Source organism: Neomonachus schauinslandi, chromosome 13 (assembly GCF_002201575.2).
Source record: "Neomonachus schauinslandi chromosome 13, ASM220157v2, whole genome shotgun sequence".
Taxonomy (NCBI): Eukaryota; Metazoa; Chordata; class Mammalia; order Carnivora; family Phocidae; genus Neomonachus; species Neomonachus schauinslandi.
The window spans coordinates 56,442,869-56,467,301 of NC_058415.1; the positions used below are offsets into that span (position 1 = coordinate 56,442,869).

Below are 24,433 nucleotides of genomic sequence, written 5' to 3' on the forward strand. Positions count from 1 at the left end.
CTGCTCAGCGGGGAGTCTACCTCTCCCCCGATCACGCTCTCTCTCTATCACTATCTCTCTCAATAAATAAATAAAAATCTTAAAAAAAAAAAAAAAAGGGAACTTCAGGGACACCTGGGTGGCTCAGTCAGTTAAGCGGCTGCCTTGGGCTCAGGTTGTTCATGATCCCAGAGTCATGGGATCATGTCCCATAGCAGGGAGCCTGCTTCTCTCTCTGCCTGCTCTGCCTGCCGCCCCCCTGCTTGTGGGCTCTCTCTCTCCCTCTGACAAATAAATAAGACCTTAAAAAAAAAAAAAGGAAACTTTCAAATGCCACAATTAGTCACCCTAACAGAAAACTCTCTTCCAGTGGCTTTTCAGCCAAAACACTTATTTGTTTTAAATTTTTTTTAATATTTTATCCATTTATTTGAGAGAGACAGACACAGCGAGGGAGAGAACACAGCAGGGGAAGTGGGAGAGGGAGAAGCAGGCTTCCCACCAAGCAGAGAGCCCGATGTGGAGCTCTATCCCAGCACCCTAGGATCGCGACCTGAGCCGAAGGCAGACGCTTAACAACTGAGCCACCCAGGCGCCCCCCAAAACACTTTAAAAAAAAAATCAAATTACTGAAATTTTGCCGTTTCCTTTTGTAGTATTTTTGGCAATAAAAAATTAGAAAGTTACGGGGCACCTGAGTGGCTCAGCCGTTAAGCATCTGCCTTCGGCTCAGGTCATGATCCCAGGGGCCTGGGATCAAGCCCCGCATCGGGCTCCCTGATTGGTGGGAAGCCTGCTTCTCCCTCTCCCACTCCCCCTGCTTGTGTTCCCTCTCTCGCTGTGTCTCTCTCTGTCAAATAAATAAATAAAATCTTAAAAAAAATTAGAAAGTTACTGTATAAAAAAGTTAACTCTTGGGGCACCTGAGTGGCTCAGTCGATTAAGTGTCTGCCTTCGGCTCAGATCATGATCCCAGAGTCCTGGGATCGAGCCCTGCACTGGGCTCCCTGCTCAGCAGCAAGTCTGCTTCTCCCTCTGCCCCTCACCCCACTCGTGCTCTCTCAAGTAAATAAAATCTTTAATTAATTTAATAAATAAGTAAATAAGTAACTTTTGTGCAGTGAGTTTATAGTAATATGCCCATTTGGTTTGTTAGCTTTTACAAAGGTACCTTGATTAATAACAGGAAACTAGGTGAGGGGCACATAGGAACTCTCTGTACTATTTCCATGCAACTTTCTGATAAACCTAAAATCACTCCCAAAATTTACAGAAATAAAAATATTACCCGTCTGCCTTCGGCTCAGGTCCTGATCCCAGGAGCCGGAGATGGAGCCCTGAGTCGGGCTCCTTCTCCCTCTACCATCCCTCGCCGCTCATGTTCCCTCACTTTCAATCTCTCAAATAAATAAAAATCTTCAAAAAATAATAAAAAAAATAAAAATATTACCCTTGTTAACTAAAACCTTTACTAACTCCCAACAAATATTTAAAAAGTTAAACCATTTAAATTACTGAATGAGCACAGAGAATGAAGAAAAAAAAAATCAAGGAGCTAATAATGAACAACTTTTCTACCCAAATACTACAGAGATCAAGTCTTATACCTAAATTTGTACACATATCCATGATAGCTTTCTTAGAATAAGTACAAAGATGTGAAACTACTGACCAAAGAAATATCTAGAAAAATGTTTCATACATCTGAAACTAATGATGTACTTTATATTGGCTAAGGAAATTTAAATTAAATAAAGAAAAAAACATTTCAAACCATCTGTTCAAAAATTCTCTGCACACTGGCTACAAAGATTTATTCTCCACCAGCAGTATAAAACAGCCTGTTTTCAAAATCTTTCCAACTTAAAAAAAATGCCAATTTTGGGCGCCTGGGTGGCTCAGTCGTTAGGCGTCTGCCCTCAGCTCGGGTCATGATCCCAGGGTCCCAGAATCGAGCTCCGCGTAGGGCTCCCTGCTCGGCGGGAAGCCTGCTTCTCCATCTCCCACTCTCTCTGCTTGTGTTCCCTCTCTAGCTGTCTCTCTCTCTCGGTCAAAATAAATAAATAAAATATTTAAAAAATAAATAAAAATTTAAAAATTTAAAAATGCCAATTTAATCAATGAAAAATGGTCTCTATTCGGTCTAATTTTTATTTCTTAAATCACTAAGTAAGGGTAATCTTTTTAAAATATACTTAGTAATGGGTGCCTGGGTGGCTCAGTCGTTAAGCGTCTGCCTTCGGCTCAGGTCATTGGGGTCGAGCCCCCATCGGGCTCCTTGCTCAGCGGGGAGCCTGCCTCCTCCTCTGCCTGCAGCTCCCCTTGCTTGTGCTCACTTGCTCTCTCTCTCTCTTTCGCTCTCTGACAAATGAATAAATAAAATCTTAAAAAAAAAAAAAAAACTTAAGCCACATATACAGGGAAGAAAAGAAGGTCCGCAATGGTGGAGGGGAAGGGGCCAGGAAATCTCAGAAAGTAAGCCAACATAATTACACAGAAAAGAAACTCTCTAGGGTTTATTAGTTAAATTAATAAATTATTAATTTATTCTAAATTAGAAAACCCACTCATAACCATGTAGCCATCTGAAAGTCCAAGAAAACTCACTGCACATAAATAAGAGCAAGAGAAAAATAAAGGTCAAATCCCATACAAAGTTATTTTAAGAAAAACAGAGTAAGAAGCAAGATAATAACCCCCATAACCAATGAAAACACACCCAAAAAAAAGTACCTAGAGAATAAAGCCCTGGGGCGCCTGGATGGCTCAGTCGTTAAGCGTCTGCCTTCGGCTCAGGTCATGATCCCAGTGTCCTGGGATCTAGTCCCGCATCGGGATCCCTGCTCAGCGGGAAGCCTGCTTCTCTCTCTCCCTCTCCCACTCCCCCTGCTTGTGTTCCCTCTCTTGCTGTGTCTCTGTCAAAAAAATAAATAAAACCTTAAAAAAAAAAAAAAAGAATACAGCCCAACTGCTATCTTCTATCTCAAAACTAAAAGGCACCGAGCATGGGGTACCTGGGTGGCTCAGTCGGTTAAGTGTCTGACTTCGGTTCAGGTCATGATCTCAGGGGAAAGGAGTCTGCTGCTTCTCTCTCTCTCTGTACACCCTCCCCTTGCTCATGCACGCTCTCTCTCAAATAAATAAAAATCTTTTAAAAAGGCACTGGGCATAAAGAAAATTATATAATACATAAATATGTCTTTTTCTAACTCAGAAATAAAAATGAGGACTACACACAAAGAAGGAACACAAAAATAAACTTTTAACAGTTAATGCTTCAAGAGAAAAGGTGAAAGGGTGAAATATTTTAAGTAAAAAATTTAAAAAGGAAAAATAAATAAAAAGCTAAGAATTAATGACAGAAGGGGTGACCGTCTCGCTCAGTTGGTAGAGCATATGACTCTTGATCTCGGGTTTGAGAGTTCAAGCCCCATGACGGGTGCAGAGATTTTTTTTTTTTTTTTAAGATTTTATTTATTTATTTGACAGAGAGAGACACAGCTAGAGAGGGAACACAAGCAGGGGTGGTGAGAGAGGGAGAAGCAGACTTCCCACAGAGCAGGGAGCCCAATGTGGGGCTCAATCCCAGGACCCTGGGACCGTGACCTGAACCGAAGGCAGACACTTAACGACTGAGCCACCCAGAAGTCCGTTCCAAAATAGTTTGTTTTTTAAAGAAGGAAGTAACAGAGACAACAGTAAAAATAAATGAAAAAGACAGTAGGGAAAAAAAAAAAAATCTGATTCTTTGCGGAGGGGAAATCGACAAAACCGACAAACCTTTTAGCTAGATCAGCCAAGAAAGGAGAGAGAAGACTAAAGTCATTAAAATTAGGAATGAAATTAGGGACATCGCTACCTATGTTAGAAGAATAAAAAGGATTATAAAATTCCATAAACAATGTATGCCACAAACTACATAACCTAGACAAAAAAAATTCCTAAAAAGATACTACTGAAACTATGTCAAGAAAAATGAAAATTCTATAACAAGTGACTGAATTAGCCATCAAAAAGTTCCCACAGGGGCACCTGGCTGGCTCAGTCAGAAGAGCATGGGACTCTTGATCTCAGGGTCTTGAGTTCAAGTCCCATGTTGGTTGTGGAGCCAACTTAAAATAAATAAATAAAAAGTTCCCACAAAGAAAAGCCCAGGGCCAGATGGCTTCAATGGTAAATTCTTCCAAATGATGAAGGAATTAACATGCATACCAATTCTTTACAAACTCTTCCAAAAAATATAGAAGGGAACACTTCCTAACTCATTCTATAAGGTCAGCATTATCCTGATACCAAAATCAAAAACATCACAAGAAAAGACATCTACAGAAAAATACCACTATGGATGAAAAAATCTTTCACAAAATCCTAGCAAACCAGCAACATACACAAAGGATTATATACAATTACCAAGTAAGGTTTATCCCAATAATTCAAGGTTGTTTAACATCTGAACAATGTAATAGATCATATTAATAAAATAACAACACCCCATGAATATTTCAGAAGACACAGAAAAAGCATTTGATAAAATCCAACATCGTTTCATGATAACAAGGAGTCAACAAATCAGAAATAGAAGGGAACTTCCTCAACCTAATAAAGGCAACTACAAAAACCACAGCTAACAACATACTTAACAGTGAAAGACAAATGAAAGCTTTCCCCCTAATATCAAGAACAAAACAAGGTGTCTGTTCTAACCTTTTGTACTGGAGGGTCTAATTAAAGCAATTAGACAAGGAAAGTCCTGAGGCAATTAAGCAAGGAAGGTAGGAGCATACATATATAAAGATGGAAAATGTCCAAATATACACCCTTACAATATGCATGCAAACTTCAGAAAAACTGTTATACAGGAAAGGGCCAACAACAATCTGGCAAGCAGCCATCATGAAATTCTTCATCCCTGAAGCATTATCCTTCCATAAGATAAAAAAAAGTTCCTATTATAAAGATTATTAAATCATGAAGTGGAGCTTCAATTTTATTGCTAGGAAAGATCTTAGACATGGTAGTACAGTTCAACACCATAGTGTCCCCTAAGCAATTTACTAACACTTTATGCTGGGTGTTAAAGGCATAGGGTTCCTAACTACCACAGGTATGTAGTGCCGAGTGTATCAATCACACTGCCTCCAAGCTAGGGAGGAACCTATTTTATCAGTCTAAGAATATAGTAATGAGGGTCTAGGCTAGTGTGGTTGCCATAAGAAGGAAGGGATATAACGGAAGATGATGTTTTTTTCTGTCATTTTATACTTGAAGACTGGGATCAAGCCCCGCATCGGGCTAACTGCTCCGTGGGGAGCCTACTTCTCCCTCTCCTCCCTGCTTGTGCTCTCTCTTGCTATCTCTGTCTCCCTCTCTCAAATAAATAAAATCTTAAAAAAAAAAAAAAGCTAATTTTGAGTGTATGGGTGTTCACCATACAACTCTTTTCAAAGACTCTCTGTATTTGAACATCTTCCTAATAAAATGTTAGGGGGGAAAATTTCAACACTTCACCCTGCTTCTCCCTCTTTCCTGTCATGCTTCCCCTGCTTGTGCTTTCCATCTCTCTCTGACAAATAAAAAAATAAAATCTTAAAAAAAAAAAAAAAAAAAAAGAATGTGCTTGGTTCAAGACATTTCAGACAGAAAATATAACACACAGCAATGTCACAGAGTACAAGACACACATAAAACCAGGGACTCTGGCTGTAGTATCTTTCTGAAATGGGTATGGGATTAAAAGTAATGGGGGGGGGTGGGGGGGACAGTCACTAATAATAGATCTGAAAGCAGCAATATTTAAATTTGCTGGCCTGAGAACTGCGTTTGATTCCTTAATGTACCAAGTTACACACACACACAAAATGCTTCCCCTGACTCTATTAAACTATCTTACAAAGTATTAGCAAGAAAACACTTGAATTCACAGACTTTCACTTAAGATTTTAAGAATAGTTATTAGTAATAGCGTTTTGCTATAGGTAACAGTCTGGGGCTTCCACATATTTTTTACATTTTCATTTTATATTGTTTCACCTCCAAATTTCTAAAATGTAAAGTTAAGGGACCACTGGCTGGCTCAGTTAGTAGAGCATGCAAATCTTGATCTCAGGATCTGGAGTTCAAGCCCCATGTTGAGTGTGGATTCTACTTTAAAATTACACATACATACCTAAAAATAAAAAATAAAATGTAAAGGGGTGCCTGGATGGCTCAGTCATTAAGCGTCTGCCTTCGGCTCAGGTCATGATCCCAGGGCCCTGGGATCGAGACCCACATCGGGCTCCCTGCTCGGCGGGAGGCCTGCTTCTCCCTCTCCCACTCCCCCTGCTTGTGTTCCCTCTCTCACTGTGTCTCTCTCTGTCAAGTAAATAAATCTTTGAAAAAAATAATAATTATAATAAAATGTAAAGTCATACATTAGGTAAATACCAATTACTAATTTATTCAGACTTAATTTTCTCAGCTTAAGTATTAGACTCAAATATTCTTTGCATTTCTCTTCAGTGATATCATCTGTATTCTTCCTAAGAGGGCCATTTAGACATAACTTCTGAAAGCGGACCTGATGCATTTAACAGATGTTTAACAACTACAGTACTGCAGTACTAGCCTATCATATTAATGAAATAAAAAGCATTTTAAATCAGAACTTTAAATATTTTTTACCTTTGGTGACTAACCTAGCCAAGAAAATTACATTAAATATGCGATAAAGAAAACCCCAAACATAAATTCAACTAAGACAGGAAACTTGTCAGACAACCTCTAGGAAATGTCAAGAAATCTGTACAACTTGAAAAATCAGAGGAAAAAGCAAAATCAACTGATAATTTGAAGTTAAACAAGGTGACTGCACCCTACCCTATGACAAACACTAGTGACATCCACCACCCAACTGTCAGGTCTTGCCAAGAAAAGCAGCATTACTTCCATTCACTTGGCTTATAATAGGCTAAGCTACTTTCTTCTTTTTTTTCCTCCTAATTTTTTTAGGTAAACTCCACGCCCCCTAGGGCTTGATCTCACAACCTTGAAATCAAGAGTTGCATGCTCCATGACTGAGCCAGCCAGGCGCCCCAGAGCTAAGCTACTTTCACAGTGAAGAATGTATTGACAACTTTTCTATGTAAGCCAAATATTTTTTGTTGTATTTGCCAATGAAAAAATTTGGAAAATATAATGAAGTACGATTTTTTTAATCATCCTTATGCCTACCACCCAAAGTTAAACATTATTAACATAATCTACTTGTCTTTTTTTTTTTTTCTTGTTTTAACAGTCGTTCTATACTATAATTTTGGGTCCTGTCTCAGTTGATCAGGAACCAGGCATTTTCCAACATAATTTCAAACGGTATTATAATCACTTCATAACTTATGTGGAATATACAATGAGTAAAGGTTAACAATTCCTGAATACAACCTACACCATTTCTAATTCCTTACAACCATCCTGAAAAGTCACTTTTCTTTAATTTATTTAGGAGAGGGACAGAGGGAGGGAGGGAGAGAAAGCAGCAGGTGGAGGGGCAGAGGGAGAGGGGAGAAGCAGACTCCCTGCTGAGCAGGGAGCCCACCTCTGTGGATCCCAGGACCCAAAGCAAAGGCAGACGTTCAACCGACTGAGCCACCCAGGCGCCCCTCCATGTCACATTTTAAAAATCTGGAGTTCTGGGGTGCCTGGGTGACTCAGTCGGTTAAGTGTCTGCCTTTAGCTCCGGGTTGTGATCCTAGAACCCAGGGATCGAGTCTCGAATCTGGCTCTCTGCTCAGCGGGGAGTCTGCTTCTCCCTCTGCCCCTACCCCCTACTTCTGCGCACTCTCTCTCAAATAATAAATAAATCTTAAAAAAATAATAAAATAAAATAAATCTTCAAAAAAGCGTAATTCTGAGTATCTCAGACAAACTAAAACTGATAGGTATTCTACAAAGTAACTGCCCTATATTCTTCAAATGGGTCAATGTTATGAACCAGAGGAAAGGAAGTTCCACATTAAAAATGACTGAAGAGGGGTGCCTGGGTGGCTCAGTCATTAAGCGTCTGCCTTCGGCTCAGGTCATAATCCCAGGGTCCTGGGATCGAGCCCCACCATCAGGCTCCCTGCTCCGCGGGAAGCCTGCTTCTCCCTCTCCCACTTCCCCTGCTTGTGTTCCTGCTCTGGCTGTGTCTCTCTCTCTCAAATAAATAAAATCTTTAAAAAAAAAAAAAAAAATGAAGAGAACAGACATCTGAATACAATGTCTGATAAAGGACTTAATTAGCTAAAAAAAGGACATTATTGAGACAACTGGGACTACAGTAATATAGTCTGTAGATTACATGAGTTGATTTCCTAATTTTTTAATAACTGTTCTGTACTTATGTCTTTGACAAATAACATACTGAAGTACTCAGTATTTACCACATCTACAACTTACTCTCAAAAGGCTGTGGGGAAAAACTGTATGTAGTTTCTTTTTTGGAGGAAGGAGAAAAATATAAACATGGTAAAAATGTTAATATCTGGGAGATCTGGATGAAGGATATTCAGGAATTATGTGTACTATTCTTATTTAAATCTCAAAGCATGTTTTTTGGGTTTTTTTCTTTTTAAGTGAGGTTCAAAGAGACTTAAGTAATTCATCTAGGTGGTAAAGTGACAGACCCACTTTATTCAGAATCTAAGAGTTAATGGTCTTCTCTCTTACATCCCTCTGCTCTGATAGAGGTGTTCTGAGATAACCTACCTTTGGACATTTAGAACTGGGCAAAAAACATCTTACAGAATAAAGCGCTACCCCCACCCCCAGTTTAAGGTTGCTTCCTTAGGAAATACTTCCTAGAATGGGATTCATGCATAAATGAACATGAACAATGTTATTCATACTGCTTTTCTGAGAAATTCTCACCATACTTTTTTAAAAAGGAAAACTAGGAATGTAAAGGTCTAAGAATCCTTCCCACAGCTCAGTGGGCAGTTTTTCATCTACGTACATAAAATGAGCCGTCCCCAAAGTGCCCATGGAAAACTATTAGTGACAACAACCCTTGAGAGGAAGAGAGCCCTCCCTCCTCCAGTCTGGAGACTGATTCACTGGAAATCAGCCCAAGGACTCTACTTGGGTGGGAGACAGAAACAATTTACATTCCCAACATTTCATTTGGCCCTCTTTAAAAGATTACACTTTTTTTTCTTTTTTAGTTTTTTTAAAAGATGTTATTTATTTGAGAGAGAGAGAATAAGCAGGGGCAAGAGGGAGAAGCAGGCTCCCCACTGAGCAGGGAGGCCAATGGTGGGCTCCACCCCAGAACCCTGGGATCATGACCCGAGCCAAAGGCAGACGCTTAACCAACTGAGCCACCCAGCAACCCTAAAAGATTACACTTAAAAAAAAAAAAGATTTTATTCTGAAGTAAAGTCTACACCCAATGTGGTGCTTAAACTTACAATGTGAGATCAAGAGCCGCATGCTCCACTGACTGAGCCAGCCAGGCACCCCTAAAAGATTACACTTTTAATCTTGACTGATTGGATGAACAACAACAAAATGTTGTTTTATTTTATATTTGATTATAAACAGGGTTGCACCTATGATTACTCATAAATTGTATTTCTTCTTTGATAAGAAAATGTTTCATGAATGGGGCACCTGGGTGGCTCAGTCATTAAGCGTCTGCCTTAGGCTCAGGTCATGATCCCAGGGTCCTGGGATCGAGCCCCGCATCGGGGGTCCCTGCTCCACGGGAAGCCTGCTTCTCCCTCTTCCACTCCCCCTGCTTGTGTTCCCTCTCTCGCTGTGTCTCTCTGTCAAATAAATAAATAAAATCTTAAAAAAACAAAGTTTCATGAATAGCCTCTTAAGCATTCACCTACAAAAGGAGGGTCTAGTATAAAAAGTCAAAATTTTTCCAACAAGAGGTAGTCTTTCATATCAGTTGTGAATAATTATCGGGGTAAATGTATTTAGGAACAAGCACTGAACAGCAGAGTTTTAAGTCTATTGATAGAAGCAAAATTTAAGGCTAACCTTATACAGAAAAATGTAAAGCAACAATAGAGTCTACTCTGTCTCCCTTACTCCCTTAACATCAACAGGGCACTTGGTTATGACTGATTATAAAAAAGTACTTGTAATTAGCTGTCAAAGTATAATCAAATCGTCAATCTGAAATTTATGATGGGCCTCTGAAAAAGGGTTTGCAAATCTAGTCAAAAACGTGTATAAAATGCTCGATTTGGGGGCACCTGGGTGGCTCAGTCAGTTAAGTCTCTGCCTTCGGCTCAGGTCATGATACTGGAGTCCCAGGATCAAGTCCCGCATCGGGCTCACTGCTGGGCGGGAAGTGTGCTTCTCCCTCTGACCCTCCCCCTTCATGCTCTCACTCTCATTCTCTAATAAATAAAATCTTTAAAAAAAGAAAAATGAATAAAAACAAGATTCAAAATCCTAAGGTATCCAACAAAGGAGAGTATGTGCTCCCTAATTAACATAACTCTACACGAGAGTTCCACAAAAACTTACCTGTACTACTTGTTTCTGTAGTTGTGATGCCTGTGTCGCTGAAATTTGTGTTTTTTCCCGAGCACCTCGGGAACGGTCACTGCTCACCGAAGTCATCATATACAGTATATACAAAATAACGTATGTACAAAATAGAAAATCTGCAAGAAAGCAGGCATGGTAGTAAGCAAAACTTCCAAATCATAGTATAAGAATAAAATTCAGGAATAAGAAGAAAACACGAGACAAAACATTAACAGGTCTCCAAAACACAAATTCTCGGGGCACCTGGGTGGCTCAGTGGGTTAAGCTCCTGCCTTCGGCTCAAGTCATGATCCCAGGGTCCTGGGATCGAGCCCCACTTCAGGCTCCCTGCTCATTGGGGAGTCTGCTTCTCCCTCTCTCTCTCCCTCTGCCTCTACCCCTGTGCATGCTCTTTTTCTCTCAAATAAATAAATAAAAGCTTAAAAAACAAAACAAAGCACCACAATTCTCAAGAAACAACCCATTAGGATTTTACATTTTCCTAGTAACAATTAAGCCAATTTTACTAATGCAATCTAAAAGTCTATGGTTGGGGCACCTGGCTGACTCAGACAGTGGAGTGTACAACTCTTGATCTCAGGGTTATGAGTTCGAGTCCGATACTGGGTGCATAGATTACTTAAAAATAGGGGCGCCTGGGTGGCTCAGTCGTTGGGCGCCTGCCTTCGGCTCAGGTCATGATCCCAGCGTCCTGGGATCGAGCCCCGCACCAGGCTCCCTGCTCAGCGGGAGGCCTGCTTCTCCCTCTTCCACTCCCCCTGCTTGTGTTCCTCTCTCACTGTGTCTCTGTCAAATAAATAAATAAAATCTTAAAAAAAAAAAAAGATTACTTAAAAATAGTATCTTACGGATGCCTGGGTGACTCAGTCAGTTAAGTGTCTGCCTTCGGCTCAGGTCATGATCTCAGGGTCCTGGGATCGAGCCCTGCCATCAGGCTCCCTACTCAGTGGGAAGTCTGCCTCTCCCCCAGCTCATGCTCTCTCTCTCTCAAATAAAAACAAAAAATAAAATCTTGGGGCGACTGGGTGGCTCAGTTGGTTAAGCAACTGCTTTTGGCTCAGGTCATGATCCTGGAATTCCAGGATCGAGTCCCACATCGGGCTCCCTGCTCTGCAGGGAGTCTGCTTCTCCCTCTGCCTCTCCCCCATCCCACCCGCCTCATGGCTTGTGCTCTCTCTCTCACTCTCTCTCTCTCGCAAATAAATAAATAAAATCTTTAAAAATAAAAAATAGGGTGCCTGGGTGGCTCAGTTGGTTGGGCGACTGCCTTCGGCTCAGGTCATGATCCTGGAGTCCCGGGATCGAGTCCCGCATCGGGCTCCCTGCTCAGCAGGGAGTCTGCTTTTCCCTCTGACCTTCCTCCTTCTCATGCTCTCTGTCTCTCATTCTCTCTCTCTCCAATAAATAAATAAAATCTTTTAAAAAATAAATAAATAAATAAATAATAATAAAAAAATTAAAAATAAAATAAAATCTTAGGGGCACCTGGGTTTTTATTTTAGTTCAGGTCGTGATCTCAGGGTCGTGAGATTGAGCCCCATGTGGGACTTTATGCTCAGCACGCAGTCTGCTTAAAACTCTCTCTCTCTTCCCCCCTCCTCCCCACCCACACTCTCACTTGTGCTCTAAAATAAATCTCTTTAAAAAATAAAATTAAAAGGGTGCCTGGGTGGCTCAGTCAGTTAAGCGTCTGCCTTTGGCTCAGGTCATGATCCCAGGGTCCTGGGATCGAGTTCCACAATGGCCTCCCTGCTCCACAGGGAGCCTGCTTCTCTCTGCCTCTGCCTCTCTCTGTGTATCTCATGAAAAAACAAATAAAATCTTTAAAAAACAGGGGCACCTGGGTGGCTTAGTCATTAAACATCTGCCTTCGGCTCAGGTCATGATCCCAGGGCCCTAGGATCGAGCCCTGCATCAGGGTCCCTGCTCCACGGGAAGCCTGCTTCTCCCTCTCCCACTCCCCCTGCTTGTGTTCCCTCTCTCGCTGTCTCTCTCTGTCAAATAAGTAAATAAAATCTTTAAAAAACAGAAAAATAAATAAAAATAAAATCTTAAAAATAAAGAAATAAAAGTCTATGGTTTATGATTATAGCAATTCTAAACAAAAATCTCAAACATCACCAATTGTTCTTAACCAGTATTTATTTTACCACTATTTTTTTTTTTTTAAGATTTTATTTATTCATTTGAGACACAAAGATACAGAGAGACAAACAGAGCATGAGTGGGGGAGAGACAGAGGGAGAGGGAGAAGCAGGCTTCCCGCCTAGCAGGGAGCCCGATGCGGGGCTGGATCCCAGGTCCCTGGGATCATGACCTGAGCCAAAGGCAGATGCTTAACGACTGAGCCACTCAGGCGCCCTCTACAATAAGAATTAAAAATAGAAATTAGGGGTACCTGGGTGGATCAGTCAGCTGGGCGTCTGCCTTCGTGATCTAGGGGTCCTGGGATGGAGCCCCACCATCTGGCTTTCTGCTCCGCAGGGAGTCTGCTTCTCTCCCCCTTTGCCCCTCCCCCCAACTCATGTTCTCTCTCTCAAATAAATAAAATCTTTGAAAAAATAAATAGGGTGCCTGGGAGGCTCAGTAGGTTAAGCATCTGCCTTAGCTCGGGTCATGATCCCAGGGTCCTGGGATCGAGTCCCGCATCAGGCTCCCTGCTCACTGGGAAGTCTGCTTCTCCCTCTACCCCTCACCCCTGCTCATGATCTCTCTCTCTCTCACACTCTCTATAATAAAATCCTTAAAACCCAATCAATAAAAATAAAAACAGGAATTAAATTTTGGACAGGATGCAGAGAAACTGTAACCCTTGTATACTGCTAGTGGAAATGTAAAATGGAACAGCCAGTACGGAAAACAGTATAGCTACCTCAAAAAAAAAAAATACTATCTCGGGCGCCTGGGTGGCTCAGTTGGTTCAGCGACTGCCTTCGGCTCAGGTCATGATCCTGGAGTCCCAGGATTGAGTCCCGCATCGGGCTCCCTGCTCGGCAAGGAGTCTGCTTCTCCCTCTGACCCTCCCCCCTCTCATGTACTCTCTATCTCATTCTCTCTCTCAAATAAATAAATAAAATCTTTAAAAAAAAAAAATACTATCTCATTCAGCAATTCCACTTCTGAGTATATACAAAAAAAAAAAACTAAAAGTGAGGTGTCAATGAGGTATTTGTATACCCATGTTTATAGCACTATTATACCCAATAGCTAAAAAGTGAAAGCAACCCAAGTTTCTACCAAGAGATAAATGGATAAGCAAAATGTAGAATACATAAGAGGCTGAGTAATATTCTGGGTTTTTTTATTTTTATTTTTTAGTTTTGTTTTTTTTTTAAAGATTTTATTTATTTATTTGACAGAGAGAGACACAGCGAGAGCAGGATCACAAGCAGGGGGAGAGGGAGAGGGAGAAACAGGCTTCCCGCGGAGCAGGGAGCCCGATGCGGGGCTCGATCCTAGGACCCTGGGATCATGACCTGAGCCAAAGGCAGACACCCAACGACTGAGCCACCCAGGCGCCCCTATTTTTTAGTTTTTATGTGGGGCTTGAACTCACAACCCTGAGATCAAGAGTCACATGTTCCACCAACTGAGCCACCCAGGCGCCCAAATTTTCTTCCTTCTTAAGGCTGAATAATAGGGGTGCCTGGCTGGCTCAGTTGGTTAAGCATATGCCTTCAGCTCAGATCATGATTCCAAGGTCCTGGGATCAAGTCCTGCATCGGGCTCCCTGCTCCTTGGGAGCCTGCTTCTCCCTCTGCACCACCCCCCATCTCTCATGAATAAATAAAATCTTTAAAAAAAAAAAAAAGGGAAGAAATTTTCTTTTTTTTTTTTTTTTTAGTAGGCTCTACACCTAACATGGGGCTTGAACTCATGACTTGGAGATCCACAGGCTGAACCAGCCAGGTGTCCCAAAAAAGAAGAAAATTCTGACACATGCTACATATGGATGAACCAGGAGCATTATGCTAAGTAAAATAAGCCAGTCACAAAAGGAAAAATACTCCATGACTCTACTTATATGAGTTACCTACAATAGTCAAATTCAAAGATTTATTTATGAGAGAGAGAAAGAGCATGAGTGAGAGTGAGCATTGAGGAAGGGTAGAGAGAGTCTCAAGCAGATACCACACTGAGTACGACCCTTAGGATCCTGACTTAAGCCGAAACCAAGTTTCGTACACTTAACCAACTGTGCCCCCAGGCACCCCTACAATAAGTCAAATTCATAGTCAAGGAGCACCTGGGTGGCACAGTCGGTTAGGTGTCCAGCTCTTGGTTTTGGCTCAGGTTATGATCTCAGGACCCTAAGATTCAGGTTCTGCACTCAATGCGGAGTCTGCTTGGGATTCTCTCTCTCCTCTCCCTGTGCCCCCCTTGTACCCCCCCATTGTCTCTCTCTGAAATAAATCTTAGGGGAACCTGTGTGGCTCAAGTAAGTTAAGCATCTGCCTTCAGCTGGTGACCCGAAGGTGCTGGGATCGAGCCCCACATCGGGCTCTCTGCTCAGTGGGGAGCCTGCTTCTCCCTCTCCACTCTGCCCTTCCCCTGCTTGTGCTCTTTCTCTTTCAAATAAATAAATAAAATCTATTAAAAACAAATTAAATAAATAAATCTTTTTAAAAATTCATAGTCAAATCTGAAAGTGGTCACCAGGGGCTCAGAGTTGGAGGGACTGGGGAGTTCTGCTTAATGGTTTTGAAATTTCTGGGAAGATAAAAAGTTCTAAAGAAAGATGGTAGTGCTGATCACAAAACCATCTGAATGTACTTAATTCCAGAGAAATGTACACTTTAAAGCTGTTAAAAGAGCAAATTTTATTTTGTATATTTTACCTCAATTTTTAAAAACAATGCAGCAATGCCTTAAAAGTTTCATTTCCAAGCCCAAATTCTACACTCGGCAAAAATACCAAGTGGGACATCTGGCTGGCTCAATCAGTAGAGCATGTGACTCTTGATCTTGGGGCTATGGCTTCCAGCCCCACAATGAGTGCAGTAATTACTTAAAAATAAAACCTAGGGGTGCATGGGTGGTTCAGTCAGTTAAACATCTGCCTTCGGCTCAGAGCATGCTCCTGGGGTCCCGGGGTCAAGCCCCTCACAGGGCTCCCTGCTCAGCAGGGAGTCTGCTTCTCCCTCTGCCCCTCACCCCACTTGTGCTCCCTCACTCGCACGTGCGCTCTCTTCTCTCTCTCATATAAATAAAATCTTTCAAAAAATAAATAAAATCTAAAAAAAATGGGGGGGATGCCTGGCTGGCTCAGTTTATAGAGCAAACAAATCTCAGAGTCATGAGTTCAAGCCCACATTGGGCAAGGAGCTTACTTTTAAAAAAATAAATAATAGGGGTGCCTGGGTGGCTCAGTCACTTAAGCATCTGCCTTCGGCGGGTCATGATCCCAAGGTCCTGGGATGGAGCCCTGCTTCGGGCTCCCTGCTCAGTGGGAAACCTGCTTCTCCCTCTCCCTTTGCCGGTCCCCATGCTTGTGCTCACTGTCTCTCTGTCAAATAAACAAATAAAATTAATAATAATAAATGTTTAAAAAAAATACCAATCAAGGGGCACACCTGGGTGGCACAAATGGTTGAGCGTCCAACTCTTGGTTTCAGCTCAGGTCGTGATCTCGGGGTCACGGGATCAAATCTTGTATAGGTCTCTGTGTGGAGTCTGCCTAAGACTCTCTCCCCTCTCTCTCTGCCCCTCCCTTCTGCTATCACCAGATCTTTAAAAAAAATTTTTTGGGGGGCGCCTGGGTGGCTCAGTTGGTTAAGCGACTGCCTTCGGCTCAGGTCATGATCCTGGAGTCCCAGGATCGAGTCCCGCATCAGGCTCCCTGCTCGGCAGGGAGTCTGCTTCTCCCTCTGACCTTCCCCCTCTCATGCTCTCTGTCTCCCATTCTCTCTCTCAGATAAATAAATAAAAAATCTTTAAAAAAAAAAAATTTTTTTAATGGGGCACATGGGTGGCTCTGTCAGTTGAGCATCTGACTCTTGATTTCAGCTCAGGTCATCATCTAGGGGTTGTGGGATAGAACGCGGTGTTGGGGTCCACGCTGAGCATTGAGTTGGCTTGGGATTCTCTCGCTCCCTCTATCTCTGCCCCTCCACCCCCACTTGCACGAATGCACTTTCTGGAAAATAAATTAGTATTTTTAAATGCCATAAAAATTTTAAAATGCCAATTAGGGGCGCCTGGGTGGCTCAGTCGGTTAAGCTTCCAACTCTTGATTTCAGCTCAGGTCATGAGATCAAGCCCCACATTGGGCTCTGTGCTCAGCAGGGAGTCGGCTTGAGATTCTCTCCTCTCCCTTTGTCCCTGCCCCTGCACACTCACTCCCTCTCTCTACAAATAAAATCTTAAAAAAAAAAAGTACCTATCAATTTAAAGACAAAACCAAGTTGTGTACACATATGCAATAGCTCAGAAAATAAGGACACTCCAGGAACCAACCAAAAACAAAAGAACAAACCAAGGAGAAGCTATTTACAATTAACACGATGAATTACCTACCAATATCCATTCACAACATACTATTTCTCCCTTGCGATCCTCTTGTGAAGAGGGCAGAAAGCTAAATACATAATTTCACAGCCTCCCTTGCAGCTTGGAATGGCCATGGGCCACTTTCCTGAAAAACCATCTGAATACTCATAGCACCTTTACTCAGTCCCCTAAAACCGAAAATAAGCCAATGTCCTTCAAAGGTTGAATTATCTGGAGCACAACCATATGGTTGGAATATTTCTCAGCAATAAAAAAAGAATGAAGTATTGATAAACACAACAGAGATAAACCTCAAATATATTAAGTGAAAGAATCCAGCCTCAAATTCATTATGATTCAATAGTATTCTATTTTATTTTGACATTGTGGAAAAGACAAAACTACAGTGATAGAAAACAAGTGACTGGTTGCCAAGAACGGGGCGGGGGGGATAACAAAGGGGTCCAACAGGGTCCAACACAGGAGAAGGATCACCCCAATGACAGTGAAAAAAAGATCAAGAAGACAGCTATTAGGAGGCCTATGAAGCAATGAATTCTAATCAGAGGAAAGAGGGCAACCACAGAGATGCCTCCAAGAAAATGTTTTTGAGAACCCTTAGAATTTGCACATACGAAAGAAAGTATAGAGGTTAATCAGTGGTGGGTACCTAGAAAACTAAGGACGGTGGAAAAAAAACAATTGTTAATTAAAAAAAAAAAAAGGGTGCAACATGGCTCAACTATAACATTTATATTGTTATAATAATATAGACAGTGAATACTGATCTAACTAAAAATCACTATATAATACTGGGAGGATAGAAGAGAAGAAAGTGTCATATAAACTGAAAAAAAGGCGGGAGGGAGGCATAAGAAACACCTAAGAGTTGAAACTGACAGCTTCTGGAGAGTGAGATTCAGGAATAACTCCAAACAAGGTGAAGGATTACTATGGACATACTGAACATGTTGAAAACAACAAAATGTTTTATTGAAATTTACTATGTGCTGACTACCAAGTTAAATATTTTATATACATTACTCCCAGTAATCCTCAACAACACTCTACAGAACTTGGCATAATTCCCATTTTAAGAATCAGAAATAAAACTCGGGGGAAGCTTAGGTGGCTTGGTTGGTTGAGCATCCAACTCGATTTCCACTCAGGTCATGACTTCAGGGTCATGAGATCGAGCCCTGCCTCCAGCTCTGCGCTCAATGTCGAATCTGCTTGTCCCTCTCCATCTGCTCCTACCCGTGCTCGCATTCTCTATCTCTAAAATAAATAAACAAAATCTTAAAAAAAAAGAAAGAAAGCAAGCTAAGAAAGGTTCTACATAGACCATTAAGATGCAATACAGGGAGCCCTAACTGCGTATTTCCTGGGGTACAGAGCCTACAAACCAAACTACATACTATATTATGAAATAACCATTGCCTTCATAATCCTAAACTAGGAAAACAGTGGCAAGAGGGCAAGCTGGAAGAGACAAAACTCTTAACTATGAAAACAAGACACACAGCAACAAGCTCCGAAGTCCATCTGTACCACACCTAACCACCTCCCTAACTTTTCAGGATAGTCATATACACTCAGAAAAACAGCAATGTTGAACAACATTATCATTTAAAATAACACGGAAATGCGCCTGGATGGCTCAGTCAGTTAAGTGTCTGCCTTCTGCTCAGGTCATGATCCCAGGGTCCTGGGATCAAGCCCCACATTGGGCTCCCTGCTCACGGGAGGCCTGCTTCTCGCTCTCTTCCCTGCTTGTGCTCTCTCTCGCTCTCTCTCTCAAATAAATAAAATCTTAAAAAATAAAATAACATGGAAGTAAAACCTTTTAAATTTCAAGAATTTTAAATCACTGAATGGAATGTCCATTGGGGCTCCAACTAGGTCTTCACTGGTGACCACTATCAATACAGCTTCAGTAAAAAAAAAAAAAAAAAAAGTGATGAGGAAAAAGCCAAGGTAAGTGAGGAAGAGAGACAGCAAACTAAGCATACTTGAAAGACGTGGTAGCTAGGAGATAGAGAGCATCAAAGAAGAGTTTTGCAAGGATGAAGAACACTGGGGCGCCTGGGTGGCTCAGTCGTTTAAGTGTCTGCCTTCAGTTCAGGTCATGATCCTGAAGACCCAGGATCGAGCCCCACGTTGGGCTCCCCGCTCAGCAGGGAATCTGCTTCTCCCTCTGACCCTCCCCCCTCTTGTGCTCTCCTCAAATAAAATCTTAAAAAAAAAAAAAAAAAAAAAAGGATGAAGAACACTGATCAAGTCTAATATATGCTAAGCCCCTTGAGGACAGTGTTTATTTCTGTCCCATCACCCTTATTCTTCTGGGGCCGAACATGGGAGGTACGCACAATTTAATACATACATATTTACTGAACAGAAGAGACCTAGGGGTACCTGGCTGGCTCACTGTGTAGAACATGCAAGTCCTGATCTCCAGGTCGTGACTTTGCACCTGAAGTTGGGTGCAGAGATTACTAAAAAAAAAAAAAAAAAATTAAAAAAGAGAGGGGGCGCCTGGGTGGCTCAGTCAGTTAAGCAACTGCCTTCAGCTCAGGTAATGATCTCCAGGTCCTGGGATGGAGCCCTGCCTCGCCTTGGGATCCCTGGTCAGCGAGAAACCTACTTCTCCCTCTTCCTCTGCCCCCTACCCCCTACATGTGCTCTCTCTTTCTCTCAAAAAAATAAATTAAAAAATCTTTTTAAAAATTTTAAATAAAAAAAAGAGAGAGACACCTATGCATGGGCTGAAGAGATAACTGAGAGGCAACACATTTGAGACAGCAATGAAGGAAAATGATCCACTTGGAGAAAAAGAGGGATCCGTCACCATACCCAGCAGAATGAAGAAAAAGAGAAGCATAAGAGCAGCTCAATTTTTATGATTAGGAGAGACAGTCAACAGAGTTTGTTGTATTGGTCTTTAATTTTTAGTAAAATAGACAAAAACATCTGCAGAGAAGGAATACTAGATGGGGGGTGGGTAGAGGAATATAAGAAAATGGCAAAGGTTTGTGACAACTACTAAGGTGAATATAAGGGGAAATCAATAGAAAACAAGTAAAAAGAACTGAAGAGTGACACAGAGGATCCCAAGTGAAAGCAGAAATCCTGAATATACATATAGTGCCGTTAATCCACATATTAACCATGAAAGCAGATCAAACATCAGAAATTCAGAATCACAATTTAACTGAATAATCAAGGGAGATGTGGGTTAAGATGAATAAACCCCTTGTTGAAATATCCACAAGGGATGCCTGGGTGGCTCAGTCGGTTAAGCATCTGCCTTCAGCTCAGGGCATGATCCCAGAGTCCTGGGATCGAGTCCCACATCCAGCTCCTTGCTCAGCGGGGAGCCTGTTTCTCCCTCTGCCTGCCGCTCCCCCTACTGCTTGTGCGCTCTCTCTCTCACTGACAAATAAATAAAATTTAAAAATTTACCATGTGGTAACTGAAATATCCCACAAAATAAAAGAATTTGGATTTTAAACAAGAGTCCATTTATTCGGTGCACCTGGGTGGCTCAGTCGGTTAAGCGTCTGCCTTCAGCTCAGGTCATGATCCCAGGGTCCTGGGATTGAGCCCCGCACTGGGCTCCCTGCTCGGCAGGAGGCCTGCTTCTCCTCCCTCTCCCACTCCCCCTGCTTGTGTTCCCTCTCTCGCTGTCTCTCTCTCCATCAAATAAATAAATAAAAGAAAAGAAAAGAAAAGAAAAGAAGAGTCCATTTATTCAAGGCATAGATGATGTCACCAGGTGAAGAGGGGCTCATACCTACCTCTAACACTGGGGCCCTTTCTTTTTTTTTTTTTTTTTTTTTTAGATTTTATTTATTTATTTGAGAGAGAGAATGAGAGAGAGAGAGCACATGAGAGGGGGGAGGGTCAGAGGGAGAAGCAGACTCCCTGCTGAGCAGGGAGCCCGATGTGGGACTCGATCCCGGGACTCCAGGATCATGACCTGAGCCGAAGGCAGTCGCTCAACCAACTGAGCCACCCAGGCGCCCACTGGGGCCCTTTCCAATAAGCTTCAATAAATTTGAAAATATCCTTCCTAAAGAAGGCTCTCCAGCTTATTACAATCCTAGCTGCAAGATTCACAATCTCTGTCTTTGCCCCCTGCTCAAAATAAAGCTGTTACCTTTCTAGCCCTGTCCGCCATGGTGCTTAGCAGCCAGGAATGCATGGTCTCAGACATGTTTACCAAGTAAAACACTGATTTGAGGGGCGCCTGGGTGGCTCAGTCATTAAGCGTCTGCCTTCAGCTCAGGTCATGATCCCAGGGTCCTGGGATCGAGCCCCGCATCGGGCTCCCTGCTCAGCGGGGAGTCTACTTCTCCCTCTCCCACTCCCCCTGCTTGTGTTCCCTCTCTCGCTGTGTCTCTCTCTGTCAAATAAATAAATAAAATCTTTAAAAAAAAAAAAAAAAGATTCACAATCTCACTAAAGGTAAAAATAACATGTTTAAATAATATATATATATTTTTAAGATTTTATTTATTTGCTTGAGAGAGAGAGCATGCAAGAGAGTGAGGGCAGAGGCAGAGGGAGAAGCAGACTCCCCGCTGAGCAGAGAGCCTGATGCGGTGCTTGATCCCAGGACTCCAAGATCATGACCTAAGCCAAAGGCAGACGCTTAACCCAGTGAGCCACCCAGGCGCCCCTTAAATAATGTTTTTCATTAAATATGTGTTTCATTCTAGGTGCCTGGGTGGCTCAGTCGGTTAAGTGTCTGCCTTTGGCTCAAGTCATGATCCCAGGGTCCTGGGATTGAGCCCCCCATTGGGCTCCCTGCTCAGCGGGGAGCCTGCTTCTCCCTCTCCTTCTGCCCCTCCCCCCCATTCATGCTCACGCGCGCGCTCGCTCTCTCTCAAATAAATAAAATCTTCAAAAAAATAAAGATGTGTTTCATTCTAGTATTTTGAGTCTCATTAAACCTTCTGGGTCATTAAGTACTTAGACAATTTGGTGAAAAGTATGGACTCTTCCCCCAGAAAAACACATATGCATGCACAATTCTACCTTGTGAAAATTTCAGTAGGTTTAGATCTCTCATACCCTTCCCCAAAGCAATAGACAACCCCACTCCACCACCCCCCTCAATGTCCACGGATGTCCAGGCTAAAAACCATGCTCTAAAAATTAGAAGTACTCTCATGGGGCCTGGCTGGCTCAGTCAGAAGAACACATGACTGCTGATCTCTGGGTTGGGAGTTCGAGATCCACGTTGGGGGTAGAGACTGCTTAAAAAAAAAAGTTTAGGGGAGCCTGGGTGGCTCAGTTGTTAAGTGTCTGCCTTCAGCTCGGGTCATGGTCCCAGGGTCCTGGGATCGAACCCCGTGTCGGGCTCCCTGCTCTGCGGGAAGCCTGTTTCTCCCTCTCCCACTCCCCCTGCTTGTGTTCCCTCTCTCGCTGGGTCTCTGTCAAATAAATGGTATCTTAAAAAAAAAAAAAAAAGCTTAGAAGAACTCTAAAATATACTTAAACCTAGGGCCCTTATTCTTAAGGGTATCCCTGATCAGGCAAATTTAAAATTGTAACTGCAAGGGCACCTGGCTGACTCAGTCAGTAGAGCATGCAACTCTTAATCTCTAGGGGTCATGAGTTCAAGCCCCACGCTGGGTATAGAGATTACTTAAAATATAACTGATAAATTAGTTATGAATCAAATCTCATAATTATCACACTTTTTATATGGGCTCTCTTCTCTGCTCCCCTAAAAACAAAAGGCACCTGTTTTGCTCCCAAAGGAAAAATTAAGGGAAAACTCATACTCTGACCCTCAAAAAACTTACACCTAGGGGCGCCTGGGTTGCTCAGTCGTTAAGCGTCTGTCTTCAGCTCAGGTCATGATCCCAGGGTCCTGGGACCAAGTCCCGCATCAGGCTCCCTGCTCTGCGGGAAGCCTGCTTCTCCCTCTCCCACTCCCCCTGCTTGTGTTCCCTCTCGCGCAGTGTCTCTCTGTCAAATAAATAAATAAAATCTTAAACAAACAAACAAAAAAAAACTTACACCTAATCTTAATACCTAATCATTATACTACCTGTGTCCTTTTGGAGAAAATGGCTGTTACCAAGATCTGCTGAGATGATACAGATGCTATCGATTAATGCTAATGTTAAAAGTCTGCTGTTTTAGGCGAATAGAATTAGTGAAAAAATGCATACATCTTTCCCTCCAAACCACATTTCAGAGTATAAATTGGAACTAACCATCTATGACCTACAAATATCTGTTTGAATCAACTGATCTAAATATGGCACATGAAACAATGTACTTCGTGTCAAATTTTTTTTCAACGTTGAGCCTACATAACTGGAATTTAACAATCCATTCCACTTACAAGGTGATTCCGTGGATGGGATATCCAGGACAGAAACCTATAATGCAGCCCTAAATGGTCCAACCTATCTTCCTTAAGACTGTATGCTATGCACACCCTTAGGGAAGCCTAGAAGCTGCCACTCAAGGTCCACTTTTATTTTTTAATTTTATTTATTTATTTGACAGAATGAGAGACAAAAAGAGAGACAGCGAGAGAGGGAACAAAAGCAGGGGGAGCAGGAGAGGGAGAAGCAGGCCTCCCACAGAGCAGGGAGCCTGACACGGGGCTCGATCCCAGGACCCTGGGATCATGACCCGAGCTGAAGGCAGATGCTTACAACTGAGCCACCCAGGCGCCGCTCAAGATCCTCTTTTAAAGAGCTGGACTTCCCTCTCTACTGCCAAGGCCTAAAATGGGGAAAGCATTACGTATAAAACCAGCATTTTTCCAAGCAGAACCTACTAAGAATTTGGTGTGGCTCTGTTACAATCCCAAGAGTTAGCTATTCAAGACATCTGAACTTGCATAAATCTTTCGTCCAGAAAACAGATACTTCAAAACAAATGGTGGGAGAAAGAGTTGGAAAATGTCAAAACAAATATAATTCCAATAGCTAAATATAACTGTTTTATCAGGTTAAAGAAAAAGCTGAAAATGGAGAGAGGTAACATATGGCAAGGTGAAAATTGTAATTTAGAATGGTCATAACATTTCAAGCTGTAGGGAACATGTAAAAAGTTCTAAGAATCCATTTTAGTAACATTTTTTTTTTAGTTTACAAAACGTCTTATATTTTTTATCTTACTGCACACCTCAAGAGTCTTAAGGAATAGGGGCACCTGGGTGGCTCAGATGGTTAAGCATCTGCCTTTGGCTCAGGTCATGATCCCAGGATCCTGGGATGAGTCCCACATCAAGCACCCTGCTAGGCAGGGAGCCTGCTTCTCCCTCTGCCTCTGCCTCTCTCTTTCTCTCTCTGACTCTCATGAATAAATAAATAAAACATTAAAAAAAAAAAAAAGAATCTTAAGGAACAGATATTGGGGCACTAGGGTGGCTCAGTCGGTTGGGTGTCCAACTCTTGGTTTCAGCTCATGA

The 24,433-nt window shown here is 42.1% G+C and overlaps 1 protein-coding gene across 3 annotated transcripts in view; it reads right to left on the bottom strand.

Moving 5' to 3' along the window:
• UBAP2 (ubiquitin associated protein 2) overlaps window positions 1-24,433 on the bottom strand; it is a 132,993-nt gene that overhangs the window by 77,464 nt on the left and 31,096 nt on the right. For all 3 annotated transcript variants that reach the window (XM_021691778.2, XM_021691777.2, XM_044920772.1), the window contains exon 2: window positions 10,480-10,619. In XM_021691778.2, coding sequence (XP_021547453.1) covers window positions 10,480-10,578 — 99 coding nt within the window. In that variant the 5' untranslated portion in view covers window positions 10,579-10,619. The remainder of the gene's footprint in view (window positions 1-10,479; window positions 10,620-24,433) is intronic.